General features: G+C 37.2%; 1 protein-coding gene across 42 annotated transcripts in view; it reads right to left on the bottom strand.

Moving 5' to 3' along the window:
• Positions 1-25731, bottom strand: part of LOC104591030 (ankyrin repeat-containing protein NPR4-like) — a 32570-nt gene that overhangs the window by 6429 nt on the left and 410 nt on the right. For 21 of the 42 annotated variants that reach the window (XR_016076392.1, XM_088888273.1, XM_088888271.1 and 18 more), the window contains exons 2-5: positions 25358-25415; positions 11831-12183; positions 10717-11208; positions 10461-10614 (exon numbers count right to left, since the gene is read on the bottom strand). Coding sequence is in view for 8 of the 42 variants with exons in the window: in XM_088888273.1 (XP_088744399.1) it covers positions 10461-10494 (34 nt within the window). In the remaining 34 variants the exon portion in view is untranslated. Of the gene's footprint in view, positions 1-10460; positions 10615-10716; positions 11209-11830; positions 12184-25357; positions 25416-25539; positions 25640-25731 lie in introns of all 42 variants that reach the window. The other 21 variants (XM_088888265.1, XM_088888253.1, XM_088888245.1 and 18 more) reach the window with 9 other exon arrangements.

Below are 25731 nucleotides of genomic sequence, written 5' to 3' on the forward strand. Positions count from 1 at the left end.
GGCTGGCTGGTTTTTGAACCTTGGTTATTTATGGCCAGTCGGGTCTTCCTCTGTGATGTGACCATCAGGCCTCGGCTACCAAAGGTTGGCCAGTCCTTTGAGTGTTTCACGATCATTAGGCCTCAGCCGTTTGGAGGTCGAATGGGCCTGTGTGTGGTGACTGTTAGGTCCCAACTATTAGAAGTCAATCGGGCTTGTGTGCGATGATCATTGGGCCTTGGTTAGGCCTGTATGTGTACTACGTGATAATAGTGTTTACTTAATAGCTCATCGGTATTGGTTTGCCATCAAGGTCTTCCAATGTGTACGAGTTCGGTCCAAGTACTATAGTTACCCTGCACGGTCCTTCCTAGTTGGGTTAGAGTTTGCTCTAGGTCGGTGCATAGACATTGTGTGATGGTCTATTTTGAGCTTGGCTCAGAAAACTTTGAACATCTTATCAATGAACTGTGAGCCAATGTCAATGATGATCACTCGAGGAATGCTGAAGCAGCAAATGATGTTTCTCCACAAGTATCCCTGAATGTTTTGAACGTTGATGTGGGCTAGGGGATCGACCTCGAACCACTTGGTTAAGTAATCCATGACGGCGAGGAGGAGCTTATTCTGCCTAGAAGCAATAGAGAATGCTCTGAGGATGTCCATACCCACTAAGCAAAGGGCCATGGACTAGGAATTGTTGTTAGCGGGACCATTGGGTAGTGGTGCAAATTGGAGTGTCTAGCCATCACATTTTTGGGCAAGCTGGGCTACGTCCTACTTCATGGTGAGCCAAAAGTAGCCTTTCTAGAGGGCTTTGTATACAAAGGTTCAAGCACCAGGGTGGTCTTCACAAATGCCTTTATCCATTTTCTTAACGACATAGTTGGCTTCAATTGGATGGAGGCACCTCAAGTATAGTAGAGTGTGCAATCTGCAATAGAGATGACCCCTGATGAGGTATCGAGCTGCTCTATGAGTGAGCTTCTTCGCTTCTGTCAAGTCTTCGTGTAGTGTATCGTTCTATAGATACTGCAAAGTGGGGCCCATCTTGGATGGCTCCTTTTTCTCCAAGAGAACTATCAAGGCCACTTCAGAGATGCTGGGGTGAGCTAAAGTGTCCATCCAAGTTGTGCTCCCAAGATCTGTTTGCGACAAGCTTGTGAGCTTAGATAGGGCATTAGTTTGGATGTTCTTGGCTCTCAGTATCTGTTGTATGGCAAAGAGCTCGAACTGGCTTCACCACTAAGTGGGAGTCACAGAAGAGTTCGACTCTCTTTGCTCTGACTTCTCATGCAAGGTAGAGTCCGGCCATTAGGGCTTCATACCCTGCTTCATTGTTTGAGGTCTTAAACTCAAATCAAAGTGTGTGCTCGAGAATGACCTGAGGAGTACGAAACCGGCATTGCTCCCTTGTCGGTTGGAATAACCGTTGACGTAAAGTATCCAAGATGAGGGTCCTTTGGCTAGGTCCTAGACCGAGAAGGTGTATTCTGCTAAGAAGTCAGCCAAGGCCTAGGCTTTGATGGCTGGCTGAGGGGCATAGTCGATGTCAAACTCGCTAAGCTCCATGCTCCATTTAATTAGCCACCCTGATGTCTCTGACCTCTGTGGTATCTACTTTAGTGGTTGATCAGTGAGTACCCCAATGTTATGTGCTTGATAGTAGGGCTTGAGTTTCTATGTTGAGGTAACGAGGGCCAAGGCGACCTTTTCCATGTTTGAGTATTGCATCTTTGTGTCCATAAGGACCTTACTAGTGTAGTAGATAGGTTTTTGAATATGACCTTCCTTTACTAGGACCAAGCTGATCACCTTGTCCCTAGCAGAGAGGTAGAGAAAGAGTTTATCGCTAGGTCGACTTCGTTAATAGGGGTGGCGAGCTCGGGTACTGTTTCAGTTCTTGAAAGGACCGTTCACACTCCTTGGTCCACTAGAAATCCTTTACTTGCTTGAGGGCTTTGAAAAAGGGGAGGTAGTGGTCTACAAACTTTGGCATGAACCTGCTCAGAGTGGCTATCTGCCCCGTGAAGCATTGTACCTCCTTATGCATCCGCAATGACTGCATATCTTGGATGGCTTGAATTTTTCTAGATTCGCTTTGATCCCTCTCTATGTAACTATAAACCCTAGGAACTTTCTAGGGCCGACCCCAAAATACACACTTTGCTGGATTCAGCTTCATGCGGTATTGCCGAAGGAGACTAAAGACCTCTTCTAGGTCGGCCAAGTGTAGCTCCACCTTTTTTGTTCTTCACTAGCATGTTATCCAAATATGCCTCCACGTTCTGGCCAAGCTATTCTCTAAAAATTGGTTCACCGTCCTTTTAAAAGTGGTGTCGGTGTTCTTGAGCCCGAAAGGCAGGCATTACATTTTAGCAATAGAGACATCGGTTGGTGATGAAGGCGTTCTTCTCCTGGTTATCAGGTTGCATCTATATCTAGTTATAGATGAAGAAGGCGTCCATGAAGCTCAAGAGCTTGTGCCCCACCATTGTGTCGACAAGTTGATCTATACATGGTAGGGGAATCTATCCTTCAAACGAGCCTAGCTGAGGTCGGAGAAATCAATGCAAATTCTCCACATTCGTGAGCCAATCTAGGTAGGCCACTTTTCAAATGAATTTGGCTTCTAGTAGCTTATGGACTTCTTCATTTATCATTTGCCACCATTCAGAGGTGAATCTGCTCTTCTTCTACCTCATGAGTCGGTAGTGTGGGTCGATGTTGAGCCAATGGGTGACCTTGGGGTCGATCTCTAGCATGTCAGTTATAGACCGCATAAAGACATCGGTGTTAGTTGTTAAGAACTGGATGATATTGTCCTAGAGACTTTCCTCTATGAGAGACCCTATCTTGACTGTTTTCTTTGAGTCACCGTCAAAGAGGGGTACCTAGATGAGGTCCTCCATGGGTTGGCCATGCTGTGTGGGTCTTCCCTTGTAGGTTGTCACAGTGCACTACCTTGCAATAAGATGGTTTCCTCAGGTGATGCCTACCCCATGCACGGTTAAGAACTTTATTGCCAAGTGGTAGGTTAAGATTGAAGCTTCTAGCACATTCAATGTTGGTTGGCCAATAATGGTGTTGTATGGGACAGGACCCAAATAACAATGAATTCCTCCATGACTGTTCTGGTAGTGATGTCATTATCTATCATTAGTCGCAGGTTGATATTCCCCTCTAGTATTAACATGTCCACAAAAAGCCTACCAAAGGGGTGTTGAGCTTCTCAAATGCTACATCGAATATAATATCCGCTAAGCTTCCCATATCCATGAGGATCCAATGCACTTCAAAATTGGTGATCTCCACCAATATTACCAAGGCATCATCGTGTGACACTTGTACCCTCCCTGAGGTCATCATCAATGAAGGTGATGAAGGCGCCCTACAACATCTTTGGCTCCCTATATCAACCTTGTGCAGCCAGGCATAGGCCTTCTAGGCCGAGCTGCTCTTATCTCATGAAGCCATTTTGCTTGAAATGACAATGATGACCTCGATCGGAGGGTCTTGGGCTATAGGCACTTCAATGCGGCCATGCTCTTTTTCGGTCTTTGTTCCTTGATGTCCACAAACTTGCCGAGGTACCAATGTCGGACGAGGTCTTCCAAGTGGTGATGGAGGTCATAATATTTGTCCCGGTTCCTATTGTTGCCTTGGGACTTCATCTTCTCTAGTCATTGAACAAAACTACAACCATGAATTTGCATCAGCACCTCGGTCCATGACATGTTGAGTGGGGTGAAGTTGCGATACATCGATGGTTGGGTCCTCGGCTTGTGGTCTCCATAGCGGTCCTACCTTTTGCCGTCACAGTCTATATTTCCATCACCACAATCTCAGTGCTTTCAGTCATGTTGAGCTTCCTCTTCTCATCTATGAAGTTCTTAGGCTTCTTTGGCATTTATGTACTTTTGCGTGTGCCACGTCTGCGGTTAGAGTGGGAGGAGGATTCTCTTCCAAGGAGAATCTAAACCTGGGCAAGCGCAGTCCATTCATGATGGAGGCTATGACTACTAACTGATCCAAGCACTAGATTTGGAGGGCCTCAGTGTAGAACGTTGTTAGGTAATCCTTCAGTGTCTCCCCTTCTTTCTATTGCACCTACATAAGACTAGCCAAGCTCTTCCAGTGTTGATGGACAGAAGTGAATTTTTCCAAAAGTCATGCTTTAAGCTACTCCCATGAAGTGATAGAGCGTGGTGGTAGGGTAGCGTACCATGTCCGGGCTACTTCTTGGAGGGTCACGACAAAAGCCTTGCTCATAAGACCTCTAGATGAGTTGTGCAATATCATTACAGCCATGGAATCTTCAAGGTGATCATTGGGGTTCGAGGTCCCATCATATTTCTCGAACTATTTGAGTTTCCACCCAACGGGAAGGAGTTCATCCATGATCTCTTGTACAAAAACCAGCTCCTTTGTAGGGCATTGCTTTGCAAGCGGACTGCTAGAGGGGCAACGTTGAGGTCTGCCTAGCTGCGTTCCAACTCATCTAATTTCTCTTGCAAACTCCTAATTTCCACGTTCTGGTTAGCCTGACCGATGTCCATTGATTTCTCTATCTTGGGCACTGCTCGTCAATCTTAGACGGAGTTGGACTCAACAAACAAGATTTGCAGTTGCTGATGGTGGGAGCTTTGGCCAAGTCATTCTTTGGTAGGGAGTCGAGTGCTAGTGTGGTAGGACTGAGTGTGAGCATCATTCACTCGAGTCCAAGGTTGGGAGTCAAGCTTCCAAGATGGTTGGGGTTGCTCATGTTTGATCTTAGTCTTCGATTGGTGTGTAGGGCACCTTTTGGGGTCCCCAGTCCAAGGATCAACCATCGTGGGCACTTACACGACTAGGGTAGTGGCTAGGGGGACTTGTCCTTTCTATCCTAGTGCTACCATCATTGTGATGATGTGGTTGACCTATTATAGAGTGTTGAACCAGATGGGGTTGACTTGGGCTTGTAGTTGAGCCTCCCATATAGGGGAGTTGTGCTATGAGCGAGATCCTATTGATGGGGAATGGGCTCTAGAGTTGTAGGCAGTGTTCTTAGAAATGATATGTTGTTTCTAGGGCACAAAGAGGGAGAGACAGAGAAAGAGAGAGAGAGAGAGAGAGAGAAAGAGAATAGGGAATAGGCTTCTTGTGCATTCCCACAAATAGTGCCAATCTAATGTTGTTTGTTTCGAGGTGTCCCAAACCCAGGACATAGTCAAATAAATCTTACCAATGGGATGAGGCCGAGGTGGAAGGATGAAGACATGCACCTAGGTAATCTGCAATCACGAAGAGGATTAGAGGCCCGAGAGTTGTTCCCCGGTAGACGCTCCAACCTCAACATAGTAAGGGAGATGGGTGATGGGTTAGGATGAACCAAAGAGAACATACTAGTTTAAATCATGGTTGAGAGCCAAAAGTCCTTTATCTCGAGGGTGAGATGCCTTTATATAGCCAAACATCCATATTGTATTCAAATGAGGTCTACGGGGTTGTTAGAATGAGGTTGCCCATTTAGGTTCATGGGAGGTTCCCCTTTCCTCAATGAGGCATGTCTCCTTGTCCATGTATGACTCTACTTCCTCAGTATGCCTTTTCGTGGTGTAGCCAAAATTTGGTGTGTTGACATGGTCCAAAGACATTGGTGGCAGAGGCTAATACGAGGTAGCTTCAGCCAATTGAAACACCACCCGAACAAAGGTTATGTTTGGTTTGATATATATAGCAATAAGAGGGAAACAATTAAATAGGAACAAAAAGTTGATAGAAAGTTTTAACAAATATGGCAAAGTTTCTTGAGAAGTTTCTCTCACATTTTTGTTTCTCTATTGTTTTCTATCAAACCGAACACAATCTAAGGCTTTTTATCTTCCACTCGAAAAGTCATCTAGGTAGTTATCGAGTTGAGAAGATGGAATTGGTATACCTTAGCACCTCTGGTCCAGGTTCACGTTGTAATGGTTTTATCCCCTATCATTTTGTTTAGAAGTGACCAAAGTCCCCCTCCTAGAGATGAGTTCTCTTTTGTAACCCCACCAAAATGTCAAGTCATCTAATTTGAGGTGTTGTACCATTGTATCAAAAGGTTTGATTTTGTTTTAGTGCAAGCACAACATTATTGTAGCAAAAGTGATTTGCCTAGCTACATATTTGGTGCCTTCTACAAGCCCAACCTTGTTGATTCAGTTTCTAGGAATAGGTGCCTCGAATTGGAATCAGAATGGCACATTTTGGTTTCTATTTTGATTCCTACCATTTATTTAGAAAGAATCGGATTCTGATTCCCATTTTTTGGGGAATGGGTGCCCCCCACATGGGAGAATGGCCATTCTAGCCCCCTCGCCCCAATCAGATTCCCATTCCAAAGTTCGTCAAGAAGTAAGAACTCATGACAAAAATCCCCCAAACCCTAAAATTAATAAAATAATAAAGTATTAATAAATTAATAACAACAAACAAAGATATGAATTGTTAAATATAATAATAATAAAATATAAATAAAATGTTAGTAAGTATTAAGAAAATCATAATAATAAAAAATTAGTAATTAAATAATAAAACAACACCATAGTATTAATAAAATAGTAATGAAATATTAGTAAAACATTCATAAAATAATACTGTTATAATAAGGTATTAGCAATAATAATTCAATACAAATAAAATATTAATACATTATAATTAAAGTAATACTAAAATACTAACACATGAATTATTCAATAACAATAAATTAATTTTAAAATAACAAACAAATAATAGAAATTAATAAACTAATAAGAAAATAACAATAAAATTGAATAAAATAACAAATTATTAAGAAAATATAGTAATAAAAATATTATTAATGTAATAATAAATGAACAATATATTAATAAAATATTCATAAATAAATGGCAAGTTCTGAGATATTAATTATTAAATAATAATAAAATGAGAATAACAAAGTAATAACAAAAATCGAAAATATTATTTATTAAATAATAATTATAATTAAATACAAATAAAATATTAATATAACAAAATGAAAGTAATAATAAAATACAAATTATTAATTATTAAATATTAATAAAATAATAATAATAATAACAGAGTAATAAAATAGTAATAAATAGAAAATTTTCAAAATAGTAATAAAATAATAATTATATATACATAAAATATTAATAAAATAATAAATAGACTAATACATAATAAAAAATTTTCAATTGACTCTGATTGCAACTCTTAGTAAATCAAACATCAACAAATGGAATTTGAATTTATTTCTTAATTGAACCAAACATACATCAAAAATAGGTGATCCAATTTCGATTTTGGTCCTATCTACGAATGAAATGGACCCTTAGCTTGAGTTTCTTTGGTTAGGGAGCACTGTAAGGCTCATTTCTCTAGTTTGGGACCCAAATTGGGGTGGGTATAATCACAAGATTTGGGCCAGAAACTTAAGACTTTTAGTGCCTGTTTTGAAGGTCATTCCCACAATGGCTTCCAGATTTGCAAGGTAAGCTTACACAAATAACCCATGAACCATGTGTTCGGGTGATGCCTCAATTGGCCGAAGCTGCCACGTGTTAGCCTCTGTGGCTGGCGTCTTCAGACCACATTAGCACACCTCATCGTGGTCACATCTTGAAAGGCACAGTAAGAGAGTAGAGTCCCACACGGAGAAGAAGACATGCCCCACCGAGTAAAGAGGGACCTCCTTGAGACAAAGGACTTTTCATCTCAACCTACTTCTGCATCCCTTGCATTCACCATCGTTCAAACTAGTTTTTTCTCTTTGGCTCGTCTTAACCGAACACCCATTTGCCTTATTAACTTGAGCATCGGAATGCCTACCCAGGGAACAACTCCCTAAGCCTTTGATACTCCTTGCATTTGCAAATTACCTCAATGCACTTCTTCGTCCTTCCACCTCGGCCTCGTCTAGTTGGTAGGACTTATCTAACAGTGTCCTTGGTTTAGCACACCTCAGATCAGACAACATAAGAATGGTGTTGTTTGTACTATGACATTGGTCGATTGGATACGTAGTCTTCGACAAATGGTTGAGGCTTGGAAGGTGGAGAACTCCTACTTGAAAGCTGAAGTGACCAAACTGAAGAATGCCATGGAGGATAGGGATGACGACCTGAGGAAGCTAAAGAGTCGGGTGCACCATCTAAAGGACAATTAGGTCAAGGCCTAGAAGGTGGCCAAGAAGGCTAAGGTGAAGCTGGCCTGGGCCAAGGAGGAAGCGATCACTAAGTACAAGGCATTTGAGGCATTCCTACTTGAGCTTGACAACTATGCCATTGACTCCTGGTAGATCGGGTTTTCTCAATGCAAGAGGAGGGTCTTGCACTTGTTCCCTGAGGTGGCTCCCGTGGTGGAGAAGCTTGGCTCGTGGGACATTGAGGAGAGGACGGGAAAGCAACTTGCCTAGCCTAATAACGTGACCATGTTCAAGGAGAAGACTCATGCCAACGACGCAGCAAACGAGTAGTGATCCACAATTTCTTTTCTATTTTTTCTTTTTTGATTTGATGTATAACTCGGGATGCCGAGATTTTGCCTTGTACAATAATTTTCTCGAAATGAATGAGAACTTCTCCTTTCTTTTTGTCTTCATTCTTGTGCATTTTGCTTTGTTTTTAACTATGGTTCTTGGTCATGATCACTTGGCGAAAATTCTTGTTAGACCACCTTGGTTCCTACTAGACAAAGTGTTTTTGAGCTCTCAAAGGTCGTAGTGGGGAGCTCAATGGCACGTAGCCCTATAAATTTTATGCTTTTCAGCCAGGCCAGCCGTGGTCTTCGACTGACTTTGTCCCAACCTTAGGACGGTAGGTGCCCAAGAGTCTTTGGCAAGGTTGACTCTGAGTTCTTATAAATTAAGAATGTATTGTTACTTTGTACTACCCTTTTCAATTGGGTCCGAGCTTGTCCTCACCAGGTTTAGGTATGATGACCTTGCAAAGAACGGGATCCCTATCTTGAACTCTCTTTCATGGACCTTGGTGTTGTAGTGCTTGGCCATCTTTTGTTGTTGTGCCACCATCCTGACATGTGCTCGGTCTTGGGCTTCTTCCAATAGATTGAGTTCAATCCGTATATCTTTGTTGTTTACTTCTTGATTGTAGAATTTGGTTTGGAGTATGAGGGACCCAATCTCTACGAGGATTACTTCCTTGTCTCCAAACACCAGACTGAACGGGGTCTCTCTAATGATTGTGCTTGATGTGGTTCAATGAGCTTAGAGAATGCTTGGGCTTTCTGATCAAAACATGCTTTCTGCTCAATCTTCTTGTGTAAGCATCTCTAAAGCAATTCAATGAAATCCTTTGAATCAATGTTTCAGGCCTCCCAAACGGTGCAAGCCAAGCTACGGCTTAAAAGGAAGGCAACTAAAAGCTTCTGCAAGAGATTAGAGAATAGAAAGCTTGCTTATATCTGCTAATTGCTCGATTCAGGTGGAGGTGGGCTAGAAGCTATGAGTGAAGATGGTGGTAGGGTGAGCCCTGGTGGCATTTGTGCGAGGGTCAAGAAAGAAAGTACTTCACTCACATCTTCTCTCTGTGGAGAGAGAAGATGGGGTAAAAGTGATCACTTCGGAGCATAAGCGTATTGTGAGAGTAGGGTACTAGGGTAAACTTGTAAAGGAGTCAGTTCAGATGAGTGAGACCTTAGGTCTTTTCTTCTTAGGCAAAGAGTGTGCCCGAGAAATGAGGATTATTTGTGGGCTGCTTTGGATCAATGGCAAATGGAGGATTAAGATCGAACAAAAAATGACTCTCTGGACGAAGCTGATATCAACTTTCACTTTGGGGGTTTGTCGTGTAATAGAAAAACCTACGAAAATTGTGGACTTGTATGTAGATAGCGTTGTTCATCAAATAAGTTCCTAGAGGCTTAAAGAGTACCAAAAGAAGGGGTAGAGGATCTATGGTTGGGTCCTAGCACTAGGAATGGGAATGTGGCGGGTTTAGGGCGGAGGATCATATTCCTTGTCCCCAACCATGATTCTTAAATTAATCTCATCCTCGTCCCTGATTTCCACCAGGGATAAAATTTGTCCTCCATCCCCGATCCCCAGTGGGGATGGGTTCCCCATGCAGACCTGAATCCCCAAAATTTTTTAGATAACAATATTTTTTAGAAAAATAAATAATGTTTTAAATATGTTTTGATATATATAATATAAATAATATATTAATATACATATTAAATATATATATATAATTGGGTTGAGGCAGGGTGGGGACCTCAGTCTCCATCCACGATCCAACCGGGTCGGGGAAGTCGGGTCCCGTCGGGAATGGAGAAAATTGCCATCCTTACCTGGCAGTGTTGGGGCTTCCGTTTAATTGATTTGAGCTCTGCTTGGATCTCCTATATATGCTTTTTTTTCTTTTCTAATAAATTTTTATTTTATCATATAAACAAAAAAAAAAGAAAAATCATTCTTGCACTCAAATGAGTGTGACCAAAAGAAGAAATGGGGGCACCTAGTTGAGTAGATCCATTGTGTCCAAATGCCATGCTGACTTCCACTTGGAAATGCTGAAGGCCTTTCAGCTAGTGCAGTCAGTGATGTATCAGCATCTTTATTTTGAGTAATAGCTAACCGTGGGTAGCGCTGGAGTAGATCCAGAGCGACATCTTGGAAGAAAACAAACAACAATAAGGGTGTTAATATATATTGTGATGAAGTGCTTCTGCTACTTTACCCTAAAATATAAGCTTATAACATTATGCCCTCACCGTAGATCTCAGGCTCAGTAGTAATTGCTTCAGTAAGAAGTTTGGCTCCATTATTATTACTTTTCTAAGGATTAAATTCAACCTCTGGTGTGACTGAGTAAAGGAAGCGCACCGTATCCTTGAAGCCAAAGCCAGCAGCCACAGTAACTGGGATAAAACCATAATTATTTGGTATGCATACCAAACCTGTACTCTTTCTAACCAATAACTCCGCAATCTTTGTATTCCCACCCAAGGCAGCACGGGAAAGGGCTGTGTCACCATTAATGTCCTTCAGTTCCAGGTCTTCTGCGGACATTAATTGTATCAGCTTATCCACCATGAGAACATTGCCATTGTCAGTCGCAATATGTAGAGCAGTATCCCTTATCGTTGTGATCTTGACCCTCACTGCATCTGGATGGCCATCAATGAATCTTTTGGCATTCTCCCACTCACCCTGGTCGACGGCCTTCTGTAGGGGCAGATACATACTATAGTCCTGGAGATTATCTGTCACAAATTTGATTCAATTAGAAAACTTTCAAGTTATGTTTGGGACATAATTATGATGGATGCACTAACCCTCAGTACTCAATCATATTTCTAGATGCCATGGTCGGTACTCTGTAGGCAGGAATTAAATAATCGGAAATCTGATCACTATCCTAGGCCAATATATAAAGCTTTCTTTGTATACTTGTTCATAACTTTTCTGTCCAAAAATTCATCCAGAAAATGAGGCCGGGTAGACAATTGGAGTGGTATTCTGCCCTTTGGTTTGCTAGAGTGGACAGCATCCCTTTCGATTGATACCAAAACCCAAAATCTAAAATGACCGAGTAATCTTAATTTTGCTGTTTAATTGAAACTTGAATGGCAAAACTTTTGTAACAGTATAGATATATGTCTAAAAAACGTTCACACTTCTATTTGTGGAGTCAGCACTAAAACCCATTTTACATGATGATACATGAATGGAATGGGTTGAGACCTGAGATGATAAGTTATCTTCGCGGTAGACGAGCAGTTTAAAATTTCCGAAATAATTGAGATTCCCTTGAAAGCTGAAACAAAGCAAAATCCAATGGCAAAATTTAAGGGAAAAAGGGTGGGTCCTATAATAGACATTTACCTTCCTCTTCCTCTGCTGGGCTTGGTTCTGTTTCCTCTGCTGACTTGTGAATAGAGGCCAAATTATCCCAGGCATCTTTAGCTACATCAATTAGTTCGATCTGAGAAAACATATCAGCTCCACATGTAATCTAGATAGTGTGTAGAGCCTGTGCGTTCTTCTTTCTCCACATCTTGTACTGAGGTTGAGTAGCTTCAGGGATAGGCTCTGTTCCATCAACAATTTCCCAAAGCTCTCCACCCAGCAAGTAGTTTCTTAGCCAAACTCTCCATTTTTTATAATTATCCTTTGTAAGGAGTTCAGGGACGATTGCACTTGGTGCTATTTTATTTGTGGAGGACATCGATCCTTTTCTGTCATGTTATGTACGTATATGGAAATAATAGCCAAGGCATGAGAAATCTTGAGTTAACAAAAGAAAACACAACTAATACTGTAACAAATGATAGCGCCCTCATTAATTTTGGATTTTATTTATTTTTCATGATCATGGTATTAATATTTCTTAGTGTAAAATATATATTTCGTTTATATTTTTATTTAGAGCAATATTAAAAATCGGAAAACCATGGAAGAAACTCATAAGAGCATAGGGATAGGTATGTCTGAATTTGATTCAATAAGAAATCCAACAGATTTGAATTCATTAAGAATCCAACACATCTATGAGTCTTGGGTCAGGCTCAGGCGCGCTTTAGGGGCATGGGCTAGCGGGCCTTCAACCGCCCAAGCACAAAACAAAAAGCTATTGATTCCTTCATAGGTCCCATGAATGACTCTAGATATGTGTGTGGTGTGCATAAATTATGATATGGGATCTAAGTTGTTGGTTTAGTCAATGTGGATGTGTAATTTACAGTTAGCGAACACAAGTGTGAAAACTGAAAACAGCTTTTTCATCCCTTGTAGAGTAGACTGACTGAAGAGTACGTAAACAAAAAAAAAGTCCCACTTTTCCATTAATTAAACAATATTCAACCAAAACTCCCACTTCCCATTAATTAAACAATATTCAAGCACTCTAATATTGTCTTCTCCTAGTCTGATATTGATTCCTTCATAGGTCCCAGTCACAAGAAACAAAATAAAGTTTCGAATAGCTAGAGATATTTTCTTGATTGTTGGTGGTTGTTGATTAGAAAAAGACAAGCTTTGATATGAACATTTTAAAAAGGAGAGGTTGTTGAATAAGAAATAAGAAGGAATCACATCTTTTGTTTAATGTTTATGCAACGATATTCCTTCCGTGATTCATGATTAACGATTGATCCATGAATATTAAAAGGAATGGGGTGTTAAACAATTCATTTATTATAATATTAAATAAGTATGATAATATATTTTTCAAAACTACATGGTTCTTCAAACAAAGTTTATAAAATGCATAAATAACATTATAAATGTCTAAGAAAGAATACATAACCAATAAATAGAAAGAATCTCATTAAAAGCCTCAATCTAAAATCATAGGATACTTTCTAATTTAGTTGTATCAATGCATGGGTCAAAAGGAAGAAAGAAGAAAAGAAGACAGAAATTCTGGATTTTACTGGACACCGAATAATAATGGAAAACATTTAGATACCCTTTGGTAAATCTGTTTCAAAACTAGCTAGTTCCCATCTAATTGGAGTGGGCCTAGGCCAGCCCAGCCAATGATCATCCCTACCATTTGGAGGGGCTTTCAAGCTGCGGTTTTTGGCTTTGAGAGGTGAGGCCTAATTACAAAGTATATAGGCAATGTTTTGTAAAAAAAAAAATGAAGAAGGAAATTTAATGTTGATACAGCCATTTATGCATTTCTATGAAAGTGTAGAAAAAACAGCCCAAACTGTTTCTGAGCTTCCTACAAATGACAACTAATTACCATGGGAGGTGGCATAAAAGAATATTTACAATCAATATTATTTTAGTCAAACAGTTAACCTTGACGAGATTCTTCAGACTCTGGATTTTCTGCTCACGAGAACTCTGTTCATGTTTATCCACAACACACTATCCCCGTGAATTGAGAACATCTCCCCTGCATAATACTACGTATGAGGATGAGATGTTCTTCATGTGTGACTGCGATGTTATGTGGGTAGACGAGAACAGACTGTGTGACTGCGATGTTATGTGTGACTTTGAACACAAGGAATATTTCATTCCGAATCAAAGCATAAAAAACTTCGGAATTCGGGAATGAATGAATATGAATGGAAAAATTGGTTAAAGGGTCATTATCAATACGATTTATCTCAGACTAGATGGTTTAGATTAGTACCACAAAAATGGCGAAATTTTATAAAAAAGTGCCATTTACGTATTAATCGGGCACTTCTTCTTTTGAATATCTGCCAAATATTTTTTTGTGATTCTGATCTTTTATTATCACAACTAGTTTCCTTATTATTATTATTATTATTATTATTATTATTAGGATTTGTGTACGCATGCATCATAAGAACGATGTAATTATTACCCAAGCTAGGGGTGGCAAATGGGTGGGTTAGGTTAGGTTGGGTAAGGGTTGAATACCAAACCACCCATATTGACTCACCAACTCACCATGACCCATCATCAATCCTTGTTAGAAGGTTATAAGCCACCCATATTGACCCACTTGACCCATCCATATTGACCTTTAACCACACTCACTCATATTAACCCATCTACCCTCACCTATAAATACAAAAATGGGGCGAGATGGGTCATATACCCAAAATAATAATTTTTAAGAGGAACATCTCTCTCAAGGTTGTCACATGGAAGAAACGGGTCGGGTTGACCCATATATCGAAAATAACAAATTTTTTAGATGAGCAACTCTCAAAACTGTCATGTGGAAGAAATGGGTCAAGGCAACCTATACACTCGAAAATAACAATTTTTCTAAGAATAATCTCTCTCAATGATGCCACGTGAAAAGAACTGGGCCATGTTGACACATACCCGAAAAAAGAAAACATTTTGAGAAAATCATCTCTTAAGACTACCACATGACAGAAACGGGTTGGGTTGATCCGTATATTTTAAAAAACATTTTTGAGAGAATTATCTCTCTCAAGACTACCACGTGACAAAAAACATCATTGAGAGAATTATCTCTCTCAATGATGCCACGTGAAAAGAACTGGGCTAGGTTGACACATACCCGGAAAAAGAAAACATTTTGAGAAAATCATCTCTTAAGACTACCACATGACAGAAACGGGTTGGGTTGATCAGTATATTTTAAAAAACATTTTTGAGAGAATTATCTCTCTCAAGACTACCGCGTGACAAAAAACGGGCCAAGTCAACCCGTATACTCGAAAATGCAAAAATTGTAGATAAGTCTAGAAAATAGTAAAAAAATGCAAAAAACACAAAACAAAAATTACAAAAAATGCAAAAAAAAATATAGAAAATACCAGAAAAATACGAAAAAATGCAAAAAAAAAATACCAAAAATTACAAGAAATGCATAAAAAACACCAGAAAAATGCAGCAATTATGTAGAAAAGCATAAATATTGTAGAAAATGCAGAAAAATACTAGAAAATTTCAAATGTAGAAAAATACCCAAAAATTGCAAATAAAAGCAAAAAATACCAAAAAATTATAGAAAATTGCAGGAAGTGCAAAACTTTTACAAAAGTGCTTTCATAAAAGTACTTTTACAAAAGTACTTCTGTAAAAGTTCTTTCATAAAGTACTTGTGTAAAAGTACTTTCATAAATGTGCTTTTATGCTTTCTTGAAACTGTTTTTGTAAAGTACTTTCATAAAGTGTTTTCGTGTAAAAGTGCTTTTGTAAAAGTACTTTCGTAAAAGAACTTTTATAAAAGTACTTCTATAAAAGTGCTTTCACAAAAGTGCTTTCATGTAAAAGTACTTTTGTAAAATTGCTTCTATAAAAGTGCTTTCGTAAAAGTACTTTTCATAAAATTACTTTAAAATTGCTTTTGTAAAAGTGTTTACGTGTAAAATTGAATTTAAACACGAAATTTAATAAAATCTATTTTATTTCATTTGAAACCACAAAATGAAACATGATATGGTGGTTTGGATTCATAATAAGATGTGTGCGTGCTAAGAGACCTGAGTCCAAGTCACTTTAACTATAATCGTATTTTTGAGATTTGGTGAGTATAGACCAACCCACCCTAACTCTATTGGGTACCCTTGACCCAACCCACCTTGACCCTTTTCCACTGACCCTAATGGGTTACTCGACCCGTATTGACCTGCCAATAGAATGGGTGGATTCCAAGGTGGGTGGATTGACCCTAATGAGCACATTCTCTAAGGCCTTGTTCTTCCACACTGGTGGTGGATGGGGGCAGAGTTGGTCAATCATGCATTTTTTTTTTGTAGGGAAGGGATCACCGAAAGTGTATTTCCCTTTGGTAAATTTTTGGGTTACTTCTTTTGATAAGTGTTGCTCTTCTTCTGCTAAGTGGATAAATCACTTAGACCCGTTCACTTTTCGGTAAGTTACTTATCTGAGTAAATAGAATTATCTGGATAAGGGTTCTCCATGAAATACTTGTCTGGATAAATACATTTATCCATGTTCTTTTATTTCCCAAATAAATAAAGTAAGAAAATTATTGATAAACTATTGTAAGACTAAAATGCCCTTTTCAGCATACACAAGTTGGGGTTGTTTGGTAAAGTAAGAAAATTATTAGCCTGTTGAGGAGTATCAATTTCTTATTTGCCTTTAAGAAGTATTTCTAGTTTCAATAACAAGATAAGTATCGGTTCCTTTCTTTTTTAAATGTGAAGACAAGTATTGTTTCTTTAGAAAAAGTAAAAGTAAATAAAAGAAATACACCGCCATGTATGCTCAATGCTTTTACATTGGATCCGTCTTTGAAATTGTGGGATTTTATTTTTAAAAATTCAAAAAAAAAAGGAAAAAAAAAAAGGAGAAAGATTTGAAGAGCATTGGATGGGTAAGAGAAGAGGAGCTAGTTATCACTTTTTTTGGTAGACAAGCGAACCCCTACCTGTTTAGGAGGGTTGAAACTTTGACTTAAATATGTCTTATGGTCTTACCCACTAGATTTAAAAATACCCTACCTTTGCGAAAGTTACTGAAAGTTACATGCCAATGTCATCTAACCCGTTTAAAATTTATAAAATCCCAATTCTGCCCTTGCAATACCACCATAATTGTCATTCAACAACTAATCACGGTTTGCTAATGTATTCATTGTATGTGGGATGTGTGTGTCTCTTTTGCTTTGGCCACTCTAATGTTTCACATTCAGCATTCAGCTTTCTCGTTGCAAGTCTCACCTTATTAGAGAACACCGCATCAACTCATTCACATTAGAGTTTGAAGCTACGAGTAATACTGATACTAGTTACATTAGAACTCTGCCTTTTCTATTTGTTTCCAGTTATAATTCATCCTCTCTAAGTTATTGGTTGTAATCCAAACTCTATGATAATCATCTAAGGGGTGTAAATGGATCAGATCATTCGATTCGAGATCCGATCTTATTTGGTCAAATTTGCATTACTTTTGTTTGGATCTTTGGATCGGATAATAGAATCTGATCGCATTTGGATCACTCCTTATCCTATTCGAGAAGATCCGATCCAATATATGTTATATATTTATAAATATAAATATGCATACTATATATATATATATGTTATTTATTTATTTATAAATATATCATTTATATTGAATTTTATAAATTTATTATATTATTTATTTTTTTATAAAAAATGTATATATATATATATTGATGAAGATAATTAAAAAAAACCTATATTTTTTGTTTTTCTTTATTTAAATTGGTATATTTTATTTATTTTTTAATAATTTATTAATTTTTAAAGAAAACAATTTGGATCAGATCAGATCCGAAGATCCGACTTACCAATAGGATTCAAATTCAAACCAAGGCCTATCAAATCCGGTCCAACAAGAACAGTGTTGAATCAGATTTGGATATACCTTGATTCTAGAGCTATAAGATGGGATGTGCCATCCGCGGCACAATTTTTGGCTGGCCTGGCATGAAAAAATGTAGGACGTATCAGACTAGAGGTTTCATGTCCACGGGCGTGCCGTACCGCCTGCAACCCGCATGCTTGCACGACCCAATCCATAGCACAACACAACCTATGGACCAAGCGTGGTCTGCCCAACGAACTACTTGTTGGGGTACCCCTCTCAATGGCTAGTTTAAGATTTTAGGGTTTTTTACAAAAATACCCCCAATAATTGTAAGGGGTGTTCATGTATTTTGGCTTTGGGGGAGAAAAATGATAATAATGCCCCTCCAACAACTATATAGTTGCTAGTTTGGGGGCATTTAGGTAAAGTGATAAATAACTTTATACTTACCAAAATACCCTTCTTAACAACTAAAAAATGACTGGTTTTTAGGGTATTTTGGGCAATTAAATTATTTTCAATTCCTATTAATAGCCCTATCCTCTACCATTCTCATCACACAAATTCAACAATTCTCTTCTCAAGTTCTCATACTCTCTCAAGTCTCAATCTCTCATACATTCTCTGATTCTCACTCTCTCTCTCTCTCTACACTCTACTCTCTAATTTTAATGAAGTTTCAACAAAAAAAAGGCTTACTCAAGTATCTCAAGTTAGCAATTTGGGAGGCTTTGAGGCTTCAATCATTGAAATCAAATTGAGATTCCAAACTTGCAATCCGAGTAAGTGCAATTATATTAATTTTTATCTTTTAGAATTTAATAAAATGGTTGGCTCCTTCTAAAACCAATTCCCTAATATCAACAAGTTCAATGCTGACCATATTCAATCGCAACATGATAGTGTTAGAACCGATATGGATGCTATTGATATTGATGGAATTTTCACCCCTAGTACTGATAGTGATACTAAGGGAAAGAAAAAGAATGCCACTAGGTTGATTAGCCTAGTTTGAAAAGTATTTAAAGTAGAGGAGGTTATGGGGAAGGGAAAAAGAGTCATTTGCCAAAAATGTAGGAAAAACTTCAACTACTAAAACAAGGGTGGTACTGCTACTTGGGTAGACATTTGCTCACCCATGAGAAAGAAGAAGAAGAAGAAGAAGAAGAAAAATAAGAAGAAGATGGGAAAGAAACAACACAAACACAAATTGGGCATAGGGTTTTTGACACTTTTAAATATTCTCGAGAAGAAAGACAAGAATTAGCAAAATATATTAATGGTACATATTGAACAACCATTTTTGTTAGTTGAAGATACTAAACTTGAAAGATTTTTACATAATTCTATAGATCTACAATTTTAAAAAGTTTCTAGGAATACTATTAGATCAAATGATTTAATAATTTTTTATTCATATAACAAACTTTAATTTATATTTTATCAAATCTTAATTCTAGAGTTGTAATTACTTCTAATATATGGACTTATAAATTTAATATAAGTTATATTTGTGTTACCGATCACTTTATTGATGAATACTAGATTTTACAAAAAAGAATTTTAAGTTTTACTAGGTTTAAATGGCAACATATTGGCCCAACTATTACTACAAGTATTTTAAATACTTTACATGATTATGGAATTGACAATAAACTATTTTCTATTAATTTACATGATGTTAGTAATAATAATTTAGCAATAAATATTTTAAAATATTAATTAAAACCATTTTTAAATGGTAAATTATTTCATATCAGATATGCATGCCACATCATAAATTTACATATTTAGGATGCTTTAAATATTATTTCTAATCATATTTCTAAAATTAAAAATTGTATTGTATATATTAAAAGTTCTAGAGCAAGAAAAAAAAAGAGAAAAAAAGAATTTAAATATTTATGTCAAAATTATGATTTAAAATATAAACATTTTGTATTATATGTCAAACATAGATCAAATTATACATATGCTATGTTAGAAAATTGTATTTCTTACAAACAAATTCTTACTGATTTTTATAATGCAAAAATACCAAATGATATTATAATTAAGAATAGGAAATATAAATTTGTTAAAAAAATCTTTAAAACATTTTTTATGATGAACTATTGAATTATCGAGTGTTTATTACCCAAATAGTTGTAATTTAGATTATCAATTAATGATGATTAGTGATTGTTTTGCAAAATATAAAAACAATTCACAATTTAAAAGTATAGTTGCAATAATGGAAAATTGATATAAAAAATATTGGGAGAACATTTCTCCTCTTTATTGCTTAGCTACAATATTAGATCCTTGGATTAGGAAAGATGGTTTAGATATTTTAATTGAAACATTTTGCGAAAATATGAATATTGAAATTGAAAATAAAAAAGAAGATATTAATAATTTATTAATTGAAATGTATAGTTTGTATGAAACTGAAATAACAGGGCACAAGAAATTTCCTTGTGCAAGTGCATCTTCCACTTCTGACACCACTTCCAGTAGTGGAAAAGAAAAATTTTGGCATCTAATACGTTGGAGGCAGAAATCTACTGCCTTTTCATCAACAAGTTCATTTACTAAACTTAGTTTTTATTTACAAGCAAATTTTTATAGTTTTGTTAATTCCTTCACCTCAAAAGAAATGAATAATTTTAATATTTTAGTTTGATGGAGTGAATATGAAAAAAATTATCTAGTTCTTACCGCCATGGCACGTGATCTACTAACCCCTAGTGACTACAGTTCCATCGAAATCTTGTTTAAGTGCAGGTACTAGGGTGTTGGACAACAAGAAAAGCTGCATGAATGATAAAAGTTTGGAGATGTGCATCTGCTTTAAAGATTGTTGGATGCTAAGGATAGATTATAAGACAAAGTTGGGCATAACAATACACTTGATATTTCACCTGAAGTAGATGATCAAAGTCGACGAGATGGAGGTCTAGGTGGAACTTAAAGAACATGATGAAGTCAATATTTTTTGTATACTCAATAGTTGTATAGCATTTTTTCAAATTATTGTAAATTTTGTTTTAATTTTATTTAAATTACTTGATATTTTTTAATAATGTAACTTTTTATTCATCCAACCATTATATGATTTGTATTATTCAAATTGAAATGAAATAAAATCCCTATTTTTCTTTCAATTTGTTGTCTACTTTGAGTCTTTGTCTCTTTGACTTTGTATTTGGTTAAGTACTCTTTTATTTATTTGTTAGATTTCTTATTTTTTCAAATAGTTCCCAAAGGAAAGTGCATGACACACGTATCAAACCCTTCACTCATTGCTTCCTCCCGGTGACTCATGTCTTCACTCTGATGATTCCAATTCTCTTCCTCAGTTACCGAATGTGCATGACACACTATCTGTTGGTTGAGTTGAAAAAAAAAACTACTTTTTTATGGAAGAGAAAAAAAAAACTACTTAATTTGGAGAGCATAATTCATCCCCAACCTCTATACTCAAACTAATGGGCATAGTTGATGGTTCCAGCATTGCTCCTGCCAAGGAAATCCCAGATCCCAATGATTCAAGCAAGAAGGTAATCAATCCAGCATATGAAAAGTGGTTCCAATTGGATCAACTTGTTCTCAGTTGTCTCTTCTCTTCCTTGACCGAAACCACTATGGGACAAGTAGTTGGTCTGCGATCCTCTTATGAAGTATGGAACTCTCTTTCCAAATCCTATTCTACAATCACAATAAGAAAAATGATCTTTGGTTACGGACAAAACCATAGCTAAAAATCCAAAAAACCGTAGCTATAGGTTTATAGCTATGGACTAGTTACAGTCAGAAAACAGTAGTTAAAGTCGCGGTGGCTATAGGTAATAGCTACGGATGCTATCATCCGTAGCTAAAACTAATTTATAGCTACAGTTTATGTCTGGCTAAAGACCAATTCAATAATTATATGTGAAGTTTTAGCTACGGTTTTTTAGTTAACCATGGCTACAAATTTGACACTATAGTTACAGTTTGTTTTACAACCGTAGTTAAATGTTGCTCTATAGGTACGGTTTCGAAATGCCCAAAGCTATAACATTTAGATCTATAGCTACGGCTTTGAGATGACCGTAGCTAAAAATATGAATCTATACCTACAATTTACTTTGATCGTAGCTAAAAGTTAAAAACTATAACCATGAACTTAAGTTGTCCGTAGCTAAAATAAGAGCCTATAGCTATGGTCTCAGTAGTCTCTAGCAAAAAAAACATGAATCATAGCTACGGTTTTTAACTATTCATAGCTAAAATTGTTGATATATGGTTGATGGCATTTTTTTCCTGCATCAAATATAAGCACAACATATTCAATTCATAATAAAAGATGAAACTTGAATTCAGAATTCCAATAAAAGATTTTATAATGAAAAAATGAATTGCATCTCAAGGTGTTTTAATATATCCATGTGTTTAAAATCTATTACAAGTTCAAGGTTCTTAAATACATGAAACTCAATCCCAAGCGCTTGAGCCGAGTGCTTTGATTTGACCCGAGCGCTTGAGCGATGAGTGAGTGAAAGTAGTGAGGCAGAGCAGCACCACTCCCTTAAGTCTTAGTCAAAGCTTTCACTCTCTGTTTCAGGAAGGGAAACCACACAATGAGTTTGGGGTCCCAATCATACATCAATCAGAAGTGCCAGTTAGTACCACCTGCTTTGTCTCTAACTTTAATTCTTTCCTGCCACCCTATAATAGACAATCTATACAACCATCTCTTGAATTGTAGAATGTAGATTCAGGCCTCATGAAGCAATTCTTCAAATTTTATAACAACCAAATCTAACCTGAGCTCTAACCTGAGCTCTAACCTGAGCCCCATGCTCCCAGAAATTCAATTGCTCCAATCCAAATAATTGAGGAAGATGCTCTAACACTAACTAAATGCCCAGGATGAATTGCATGAAGCAAAGTTGCTTTTGAGTTTTGATGGAACAACTTTTGGTTTTGGGGAGTCTTCTCTAATGGGATACGGTTGGAACTTGGAAACTAAACACCACGTACATTGTACAACCTTCTGATGAGAGAGAGAGAGAGAGAAAGAGAAAGATGGGGCCAATTGCCATTTGCATTTTCAGATTTTGGTTTCCCGGAAGAAGAAAAGAAAAAGGGGGGGGGGGGGGGTTAGTCCGCAAGGTACTTGTTCTCTTGCAGCCTTATTAGGCAGCAATCACACCAAAAGCAATATTAAAACCATCATCTCCAACTTGGGCTAGCGTTTTCCTGTTACTGTTGGTTTGATTATGAGTTAGTTTGGATTGCCAATGGTGGTCAGATCTCTGATTATAATTTATGACTGGATTTTGGCACATTTAGAACCATACAGACACCTTGAAGATATCTCTTCTTCGGCATTTATGGTATAAGGTTGCTACCACAGATTCGAGATTGCTGTTTGCCTACTACAATTACTCATGTGGGTCAATCCATTGGAATGATCTACCAGATCCCTGCATCTACAACGGATAAGTGATCACTATTGCTGATTCAATTATTTGTCTTTGACTCTTTCAAGTGCCAACACAGAATTTACTATTGTAGGATTTTAGTAAGTTTACCTATGACTGATTTTGGTTGTTTTAAGATCCAAGTGCAATTTGGGATATATCTAGTGGCAACCATGATTGGTAGTTCATTTTCTTTCCATTACATTACCCTCCCATTCATTATTTCTAGTCTCCTAAAACAATTGGTTTGGACCACATAATTTGCCATTCTTCATGACCAGACCACTGTAGTATTCAGCTTCCTTGCTGTATTCCTTGCTTCCATTACCATGTGCCTTTGTTTCCATGGAACTGGACAGTTTTCACATAGCCACTTAATGGTTGTCCTTGAGTCACCTTCCACTATAAAATTTTTGTACCCAAGTGACTAGCCCAACTTTAGTCCCTAAAGTACTGCAATTTATTCAGCTTCCATTGATTTCTTTTACTTGATTAGTCCTGAATAATAGCAGTCACCCCTCCTTCATGGTTTCTGAAAACTCCTCCAATGCCTAAAATTCCAGGATTGCATAGACTACAGCCATCAAAGTTTAATTTTAAGAGATTCCTTGGTGGTGGACACCATTATACCCTCAAGAGCTTTCAACTCCCTGTTTAGTTCTGAAATTTTAAACTCATTTTTTTATCAATAACAAAGCTATGACTGAACCTTCATCCATCCTGGTTACATTAGGCTATGGGAGACAGGTTCAGGTAAGATGGTTTGGGAAACAACTAAACCAGGTTCAGAACAAAGGAGCAGGTCTGGGAACTCAATTTTGTAATGGGGACTGATGGTTGCTTCATTGGTCCTACCCTTCCCCTTTAATCACAAAATAACAAAACTAAATTGCACATAACCCATTTATTTGCAAAACATCCCCTATTTGGTTTTATCATTTTTCTTGTAATTTAAGGAAATAAGGCCCACAACACTCCTTATTAATAACACTAGCATTTTTCTTTAATGAAATGTACTTCATTACAATAACAAGTAGACCACTTAGGTGGGATATGCAAGTATTTTTCTTATCAGAAAGCCATTGCTGTTCGGTTAGTTGCCTATAGTGGAAAGGAAGAGAGAAAAAAGATTAACTTTTGTAGAAATTTAAATGCATAGATTTAGGAATGGGTGAATCCAGCTGTTGTGAAAACCATGCCTTCTTATGAAGACTATTCCTCGTGTACATTGTGTAAGTTGGAATCAATCTTATTATGCAGATACCTGGACTGGTAAATGTGAATTTTGTCTCTACGTTGAGCAGTTTTTTTGGATTTTGTCTCTATATTGGTTTTCTAATATTCTGTTCATTCCTTTGGTACAACTTCATCTCAAATTATTGGAATGGGATTTGCAGGTTGTTACTAGCTTGGCCGATCCTCCTACTAACATCTCAAATCCACACTTGACAATATCTGCTTGTTCACCTAAGGCACTCACCAGTAGACATTTGTTTCTTGAATATATTAAATTGAAAAGACACTTTAAACATGCCAGTTTTACCCATACAGTGTTGCTCCTTCCATACTATTGATGATATAAATTTGAGCCAAATGAAACTTGCGACAGCCTAATGGCTACAAATCCTCCTTGTCCATCCATTTTCATCTCATATAACTATTTGCAACCGGTTACATGAATCCCGTTCTGCCTATTTGCTCTCTTTTGGATAATATCTCTATTAAGTAACTAGCTTTCATTTTTTCTTTTTCTCTTTCTTTCACTTGAACCACACCTTTACTTGTGTATCCTTCTATCATTCAGTATGTTTCTAAGCTTCAGTATGTCAGAAGTTTCAAAAATATATTTTTCTTTGTGGAATCTGTTTGGGACAGAGCTATATGGGCCTATAGAGCCAAAATAAGCCTCAGAATTGTGCAACCTCAGAGCCCTAAGTAAATAAATCAAGTACCATTTTAATCACCAAGTCTTACAATAATCTCCCGCCCCATAGGTATTCTATATCAGAATAGAAATAAATATGTCGATGAAAATGTGTACATTTAGGAAACCTTGTTCTTTTTCAACACCCAAAACTCTTGTACAACTGAGGTGGCACCACTAAATATGTTGTTGCATTTATCTGAACAGAACTAGAAAAAGAAGAAACAATGTCGAAGTGAATGAAGTAGAGATCCAAAAACAGAAACTTACATCAACAATGGCACCAGCAGCCTCGGTTAGAGTAGGCGAAATGTTGAGCAAATCACGTCTGATCAGATTTTGTGAAAAGTATCATTAGTAGCAGAAGGTTTAGATTGAAGAAATTAAAAATAAGAACAATAGCGAAAATGAAGGTGATAATGGTTATTAGTAGGAGAGAGCAAAGGGATTACAAGTGTAGCTTCTCATTAGACTCTTAAGTGGCTTCTGAACAAATGACAGTTTGAGGTTTTGTGAGAAGATGATTGAAATCGAAGAAAAAAAACAGATAATCTATAAAAAATACAACATATTAGACAGGAAAAATTGCAGAAAAAACAAAAAGAAACACAGATGGGTTTCTTCACACGCTACATGAAAGGTTA

Source organism: Nelumbo nucifera, chromosome 1 (genome assembly GCF_055504915.1).
Source record: "Nelumbo nucifera cultivar China Antique chromosome 1, China Antique-T2T, whole genome shotgun sequence".
NCBI lineage: Eukaryota > Viridiplantae > Streptophyta > Magnoliopsida > Proteales > Nelumbonaceae > Nelumbo > Nelumbo nucifera.